The 8,508-nt window shown below is 44.5% G+C and overlaps 1 protein-coding gene across 2 annotated transcripts in view; it reads right to left on the reverse strand.

Annotated features, from left to right (window-relative positions):
* The window catches only part of LOC137342030 (solute carrier family 2, facilitated glucose transporter member 11-like), a 39,830-nt gene extending 32,752 nt beyond the window's left edge, over positions 1–7,078 (reverse strand). The window contains exons 1-2 of one of the 2 annotated variants that reach the window (XM_068005635.1): positions 6,874–7,078; positions 6,669–6,775 (exon numbers count right to left, since the gene is read on the reverse strand). In XM_068005635.1, coding sequence (XP_067861736.1) covers positions 6,669–6,683 — 15 coding nt within the window. In that variant the 5' untranslated portion in view covers positions 6,684–6,775; positions 6,874–7,078. Of the gene's footprint in view, positions 1–6,668 lie in introns of both variants that reach the window. The other variant, XM_068005636.1, reaches the window with a different exon arrangement.
* Positions 7,079–8,508: the final 1,430 nt, after the last annotated feature.

The following is an 8,508-nucleotide window of genomic DNA, read 5'->3' on the forward strand; positions in this document are numbered from 1 at the left end:
CCAATGCTCAGTTTGGGTTCCGCCAGGACCACTCGGCTCCAGACCTCATTAAAGCCTTGGTCCAAACATGGACAAAAGAGCTGAATTCCAGAGGTGAAGTGAGAATGACTGCCCTTGATATCAAGGCAGCATTTGACCGAGTGTGGCACCAAGGAGCCCTAGTAAAATTGAAGTCAATGGGAATCAGGGGGAAAACTCTCCAGTGGCTGGAGTCATACCTCACACAAAGGAAGATGGTAGTGGTTGTTGGAGGCCAATCATCTCAGCCCCAGGACATTGCTGCAGGAGTTCCTCAGGGCAGTGATCTAGGCCCAACCATCTTCAGCTGATTCATCAATGACCTTCCCTCCATCATAAGGTCAGAAATGCCGATGATTGCATAGTGTTCAATTCCATTCACAACCCCTCAGATAATGAAGTAGTCCATGCCTGCCTGCAGCAAGACCTGGACAACATCCAGGCTTGGGCTCATAAATGGCAAGTAACATTCGTACCCAACAAGTGCCAGGCAATGACCATCTCCAACAAGAGAGAGTCTAACCACCTCCCCTTGACATTCAACAGCATTACCATCACTGAATCCCCCACCATCAACATCCTGGGGGTCACCATTGACTAGAAACTTAACTGAACCAGCCATATAAATACTGTGGCAAAAAGAGCAGGTCAGAGGCTGGGTATTCTGCAGCAAGTGACTCACCTCCTGACTCCCCAAAGCCTTTCCACCATCTACAAGGCACAAGTCAGGAGTGTGATGGAATACCCTCCACTTGCCTGGATCAGTGCAGCCCTAACAACACTCAAGGAGCTCAACACAATCCAGGACAAAGCAGCCCGCTTGATTGGCACCCCATCAACCACCCTAAACATTCACTCCCACCACCACTGGCGCACCATGGCTGCAGTGTGTACCATCCACAAGATGCACTGCAGCAACTCGCCAAGGCTTCCTCAACAGCATCTCTCAAACCCGCGACCTCTACCACCTAGAAGGACAAGGGCAGCAGGCACATGGGAACAACACCACCTGCACGTTCCCCTCCAAGTCACACACCATCCCGACTTGGAACTATATTGCCGTTCCTTCATCGTCGCTGGGTCAAAATCCTGGAACTCCCAACCTAGCAGCACTGTGGGAGAACCTTCACCACATGGATTACAGCGGTTCAAGAAGGCGGCTCACCACCACCTTCTCAAGGGCAATTAGGGATGGGTTATAAATACTGGCCTTGCCAGCGAAGCCCACATTCAATGAACAAATAAAAATTCCTTTGAGAGGTGGGGAGGGGTGGGGTGTGGTTGAAGTGCGTATTCTAATTGTGTTCCTAGATTTGGATGAGGAAGAGCATTTCTTGAGAGAAGAATAAAGGCAAGTATGACAGTGCCTCATCCAATTAGAATATGCGCCCCACCCACCCCACCTCTCAAAGGAATTTTTATTAATTAATTGAATGTGGACGTCGCTGGCAAGGCAAGTATGACAGTGCCTCTTGCATTGCATACATACGTGCCTGCCTTCACCCCAGGATTCATTCACTTGGGCAAACAGTCCCTTCTGGTCATGTCAGAGATCATCTGTCACTTGTGTCTCCTCTTGACAGCTGCATCTGTCACATTGCAGTGCTGTTGCTTGGAGGCAGACTTATGGCAACAGGGCATGAAGATCACAGCATTAACCCTTTATGACACCAAATAAGTGTCAGTCGGCTGTCCACAGGTGCATGAATCAAGTGACAGAGGCTTTGTTTGCAGAGATTATGGCCCAGAAATTCCACAGGGATTCTCCCGATCCCCCAGCGTAACGTTGGCGGGAGATCGGTTTGGACGTCGGAAACATCTGCTTGTTGATGACGTCCAGCGTTGCTACAGGCAGCTGAGAGGACCTTCAAGTTTTATATGGTCAAAAAAACAATGTAATCAATTGTACTTAGGCAATGGTTCCAAACATTTGAAAAAAAACAATGAATTTAAAGCAGCAGCAGAGGCCACCTGCCATCTTAGGACATGGTAGGCCTCCCGTCGCAGCCAATCTCCTTCAATGCACCCTCCCACCCCCCATCCCCCAGGCAGACTCCCTGGTACTTTGCCTTGCACTTTCTTTTGCTCCCATACGCAGCCACTTACCTTAAGTGCACACATCCTTTTAAATTTGAGTTGCTGGCCAGATTTGCCCAACCCCCCACCCCATTTTAGGTTTTCTGCCAGCAACAAGGCCAAAAATGCATTGGGAGCTGATGCTAATTATTCAAATAAACTAAACTCATAAATGTAGACACAATCACCTCAGCACGCTTTGGCCTAGGTTAGCCCAGCCATTCTCAGCTCAGATTTTACTGGGATCACAAAACCGGGGTTAAGAGGTCAGAAATGAGAAATCAATCAGCCAGGTTTAGCTCCTTCCCATGGCTAAGATAAATATTCAGTACCTATTGGGATGATTATCATTTCCTTCCTATCTGACATCAAATCACAGTATCAAGGCACACAGGTCGATAAGATATTCTCTCATCTAACCTACTCCTGGCAAAAAACTAACAAAACATACAACAGTCTCAAATAGGTTGCATTGGGATTAAGGGGCAACTTTCTACCACAAAGTGTGTTTAAATCAAACTCTGCTGATCCTATTGTATTAAGAGTTGTATTAATAAGCATGTCACTTATACAGTCTACTAGTAAAAATGAACAGTGATCAGCCCAGTAAGGTGGATCTATATTTGATTTGGAAAATGCATAGCATCTGAAAGAGATAGGAGGGTTTGAGCATTCATGAGAGTTCTGATGCAGGGAAATACTGTGCATTTCCAGCGAGATCTGTTCTTAATTTAGATTTCTAGAATCTTTGGACCAGAAATAATTTCAGATTTCAGATTCCTCAGTCCACTTCATAGAATCATAGAAAATTTAGGGCACAGAAGGAGGCCATTCGGCCCATCGTGTCCGCGCCGGCTGAGAAATGAGCCACCCAGCCTAATCCCACTTTCCCGCATTTGGTCCGTAGCCCTGCAGGTCATGGCTCTTCAGGTGCATATCCAGGTATTTTTTAAACGAATTGAGGGTTTCTGCCTCTACCACCCTCTCAGGCAGTGAGTTCCAGACTCCCACCACCCTCTGGGTGAAAACATTTTTCCTCTAATCCTTCTACCAATCACTTTAAATCTATGCCCCCTGGTTATTGACCCCTCTACTAAGGGAAATAGGTCCTTCCCATACACTCTATCTAGGCCCCTCATAATTTTGTACACCTCAATCAAATCACCCCTCAACCTCCTCTGTTCCAAGGAAAACAACCCCAGCCTATCCAATCTGTCATCATAGCTAAAATTCTCCAGTCCTGGCAACATCCTTGTAAATCTCCTCTGCACCCTCTCTCGTGCAATTACATCCTTGCCTGTAATGTAGTGACCAGAACTGTGCGCAGTACTCAAGCTGTGGCCTAACTAGTGTTTTATACAGTTCCAGCATAACATCCCTGCTTTTATATTCTATGCCTCGGCTAATAAAGGAAAGCATTCCATATGCCTTCTTAACCACCTTATCTACCTGTCCTGCTACCTTCAGGGATCTGTGGACATGCATTCCAAGGTCCCTCACTTCCTCTACACCTCTCAGTATCCTTCCATTTACTGTGTATTCCTTTGTCTTGTTTGCCCTCCCCAAATGCATTACCTCACACTTCTCCGGATTGAATTCCATTTGCCACATTTCTGCCCATCTGACCAGTCCATTGATATTTTCCTGCAGTCTACAGCTTTCCTCCTCACTATCAACCACACGGCCTATCTTTGTGTCATCTGCAAATTTCTTAATCATGCCCCCTACATTTAAGTCCAAATCATTAATATATACCACAAAAAGCAAGGGACCTAGTACTGAGCCCTGCGGAACCACACTGGAAACAGCCTTCCAGTCGCAAAAACACCCGTCGACCATTACCCTTTGCTTCCTGCCACTGAGCCAATCTTGGATCCAATTTGCCACTTTCCCTTAGATCCCATGGGCCTTTACTTTTTTGACCAATCTGCCATGTGGGACCTTGTCAAAAGCCTCGCTAAAATCCACTTGGACTACATCAATTGCGCTACCCTCATCGATCCTCCTTGTCACCGCCTCGAAAAATTCAATCAAGTTAGTCAGACACGACCTCCCCTTAACAAATCCATGCTGACTGTCCTTGATTACTCCGTGCCTTTCTAAGTGACAGTTTATCCTGTCCCTCCGGATTGATTCCAATAATTTGCCCACCACTGAGGTTAGACTGACTGTAATTACTCGGTCTATCCTTCACTACCTTCTTAAACAATGGTACAACGTTAGCAGTCCTCCAATCCTCTGGCACCACACCTATATCCAGTGAAGTTTGGAAAATGATGGTCAGAGCCTCTGCTATTTCCTCCCTGGCTTCTTTTAACAGCCTGGCATACATTTCATCCGGCCCTGGTGATTTGTCCACTTTCAAAGATGCTAATCCCCTTAATACTTCCTCTCTCACTATGTTTATCCCATCCAATATTTCACACTCTTCCTCCTTAACTTCAATCCCTGTATCATCCCTCTCCTTTGTGAAGACAGATGAAAAGTATTCATTAAGAACCATACCCACATCTTCTGCCTCCACACATAGTTTACCTTTTTGGTCTCTAATAGGCCCTACTCTTTCCTTAGTTATCCTTTTGCTCTTAATGTATTTATAAAACATCTTTGGGTTTTCTCTGATTTTGCCTGCTAATATTTTTTCATGCCCTCTCTTTGCTTTCCTAATTTCCTTTTTAACTTCACCCCTGCACTTTGTCTACTCCTCTAAGCTTTCTGTAGTATTGAGTTCCCGGTGTCTATCATAGGCTTTCTCTTTCTGTCTTATCTTATCTTGAATGCTTCTTGACATCCAGGGAGCTCTAGATTTGGTAGCCCCTCCCTTCTTCTTTGTGGGAACATGTTTGCCCTGAACCCCTTGAATCACCCCTTTGAATGTCTCCCACTGCTCTGACACTGATTTACCTTCAAGTAGCTGTTTCCAGTTTACTTCTGTTAAATCACTTCTCAGTTTAGTAAAATTGGCCTTTCCCCAATTGAAAACTTTAACTCCTGCTCTGTCTTTGTCCTTTTCCATAACTATGCTAAAACTGACTGTATTATGATCACTACCACTGAAATGCTCTCCCACTGCTACTTCTTCCACCTGCCCCTCTTCATTTCCTAGAACTAAATCCAGAACTGCCCCTCCCCCTCGTTAAATTTGCTATATACTGGCTAAAAAAATTCTCCTGTATGCAATTTAAGAATTCTGCGCCCTCTTTACCATTCACACTGATTGTATCCCAGTTAATATTAGGGTAGTTGAAATCCTCTACTGTTACTGCCCTATTGTTTTTGCACTTCTCAGAAATTTGCCTACATATTTGCTCCTCTATCTCCCTCTGACTGTTTGGGGGACTATAGTACACTCCCAGCAGTGTGATTGCCCCTTTTTTGTTCTTTAGCTTAACCCATATGGCCTCATTTGATGCTCCTTCTAAAATATCATCCATCCTCACAACTGTAATAGTTTCCTTAACCAAAATTGCCACTCCCCTCCTTTTTTATCCCCCTCTCTTTCGCGTCTGAAAACCCTGTAACCAGGGACGTTGAGCTGCCAGTCCTGCCCCTCTTTACGCCATGTTTCTGTAATAGTTAAGATATCATACTGCCATGTGTCTATCTGTGCCCTCAGCTCATCCTCCTTATTTCCTATACTCCTTGCATTGAGGTAAATACATTTAAGGACTGCCAAACTCCTCTGTTGTTTATTTTCTAACCTTCGTTCCCTCTGCCTTCCAGACTCACTCACTAATTTTATGCCTTCCATTTCCAGTTCTGACTTTATCCCAACTGAATCCACACTCAGGTTCCCCCTGCCAAGCTAGTTTAAACCGTCCGCGACAGCACGAGCAAACCTCCCTGCAAGGATAATGGTCCCGCCCCTGTTGAGGTGCAACCTATCCGGCCTGTACAGGTCCCATCTCCCCCAGAACCGGTCCCAACGCCTCAGGAATCTAAAGCCCTCCCCTTTGCACCACCTTTGCAGTCACGCAATCATCTGCTCTATCCACTTTTAGAGTCGCTTTGCTCCATTTTAACTTATTTCTTCCGCAAACCTAGATCATTTCATATTGTGGCACAGTTCCTCGAGTACCACCGTGAGCAACATTCTTGAAATTTCAAGTTATACGAGTTCTTTAGATCAACATGTAGCACCTTGAAGTTGCACATACCAGAACCAACCACCATTTACCTGAAAACTTCTTTGATCAGAATTGGGCAAATAGATCACAAGGAGACAAACTTGGCTCCAAGCACATCTACTCAATCCCTGTTTCAGGCTAACTGAGACATCTACTCAATCCCTGTTTCAGGCTAACTGAGACATTTACCTGAGGAAGGAGGAAGCCTCCGAAAGCTTGTGAATTTAAAATAAAACTGCTGGACTATAACTTGGTGTTGTAAAATTGTTTACAAAAGGCTAACTAAAATCACCGTGGACTATCTAATCCATCCCTGAAAAGTGACTGAGTTATCCTGGGAACTCTTACATTTGGAGTCTATTTTCCAGAAGAAATGTTGCTCATTCAATTAAAAACCTCGTACGATTTTACTATTTTAACTGAAGAAAAAGATATTTAAACCCTCACCAGCTTGCTCAGCATCTGTGCTATCGGAGTTCTTCAGCCCGTCAGTTGCTGCAGTGGTCGGTGATACTGGCCAATCGACTTATTCAGTGTTGCTTCAAATGTTATATCTAGGGTCATATAACCAAATATCACAACTCATTGAGTACTTGATGATCTATTCAGCATCTTACGGAGGTTGACTTGTGAATTATTTTTCACTGGCTACCTCTGCTGTGTAGTAACACTGAAAGTTACCCTTGAACAATCCAATCTCCGTTTACAACAAGCCAGGGGACTGCAATGAAAGAGCGACTGCTTTCGGTCTTGCACTGTCGAAGAAGGGAAAGTGCTTCTAGGGATCGTTCAGACTCTTCACTGGGATTACACTGCGAGATGTTCTGTAACTCACTCCTCTCGCACTGACCTTGCTCCGCCACTACCAGCAAATCCCGAAATAGGTACACCCAAATATGGGAGGGCGTATTCAAATACTATACAAACGGTGGAAATACATCATCTGACATGTTTCCTCTCATTTGCACCATGGTAACATTGGACACCAGGAATGTTTGCTTGTATTTGGCGTTCAGAGTTGCTATGGAACTTTAAATATTAAATAGCCAGAAAACCGATATAACCAATCATAGATAGGCAATGTTTTGAAACATTTGCAAAAAACAATGAATTTAAAGCAGCAGCAAAGGCCACCTGCCATCTTAGGATGTGCTAGGCCTCCATGACCTGTCGCAGCCAATCTCCACCCCCCCACCCCAGACACAATCTCCAGCAGAGGCTAGTGGAGAGGGTCTACCTGGAAAATGCAAATAACCCGCAGGTCATTATATCAGCCAGGGTTAGGGGTGTGTCCTTGTGGTGGGCACCAGTGTATTAGCTGAATGGAAGGTCTCGGCCAATTCCTCTCAATGGCTGAGGAATAGGTAAGGCCCCCGCAGAGTTTCTAAAGTCCACAGCGGAAAAATCTGAAAGTCTGTAATGATTCAGTGTTTTCAGTAACTTATGTTCCAGATGACCTTTCTGCATACTTCTCATTTCTTTCACACACATGAAAATCTTGTTATTTTAACGTCATTTATTGACAGGAGCCGTAACACTTCTACCATCTCCACTGTCAGTTATTTACACAAAACTCTACAGAAACAATGTGCAAGAAACTTACCAACTCCATCTATATATTTTTTTAGTGAGAAAGCTAGGTGGAGGCTCAAGATCCAAGGACAGGACAGCACCAAGGTTGAAAAGAGTAGGAGAGAAGATGAGGTAAATCAAGCTTCCTTACTCAAGCAAGGGGTGAATTACCTGTTCCATAAAGACAAAACAACAAATGGTCACTTTGCAATAATCTGTGTATCTTTATCCGGCTGAATTGGAGAAGGAAAATATCGACACGGAAAAAAACATAAAATGTAAAAATTACTACCTGGTAAAACCAACTAAGTCATGGAGCAAAATGCAGCAAAATGCAATTGAAAAAGCAAAAAACAATTCAAACATTTTTACCATTAACTTAACTGTCACTTCTCTTTAAGATCCTTCCTCCCATCTCCAAGCCTCTGTGCCCATGATCCAATCAATGCTGGGAACACTGCATAATTACTTTAATGAGAGGACCTTAGAAAATACCAGGATTGCTTGTATTTTTTGCATTGTGTTAGATATCCCTATGACGGGCGTAAGGCTCCATCCTGCATCATACTGAGGGAGCACTGCATTGTTGGAGGTGCCATCCTTCAAAAGAGATGTCAAACAGAGGCCCTGTCTGCCCAATCCACCGGCTCAGGTGGACATTGAACATCCCATGGCAGTTCTCAAAGAAGAGCAGCCTCCCTCAACCAACAAAACA

The sequence above is a fragment of the Heptranchias perlo genome, chromosome 25 (genome assembly GCF_035084215.1).
Source record: "Heptranchias perlo isolate sHepPer1 chromosome 25, sHepPer1.hap1, whole genome shotgun sequence".
NCBI lineage: Eukaryota > Metazoa > Chordata > Chondrichthyes > Hexanchiformes > Hexanchidae > Heptranchias > Heptranchias perlo.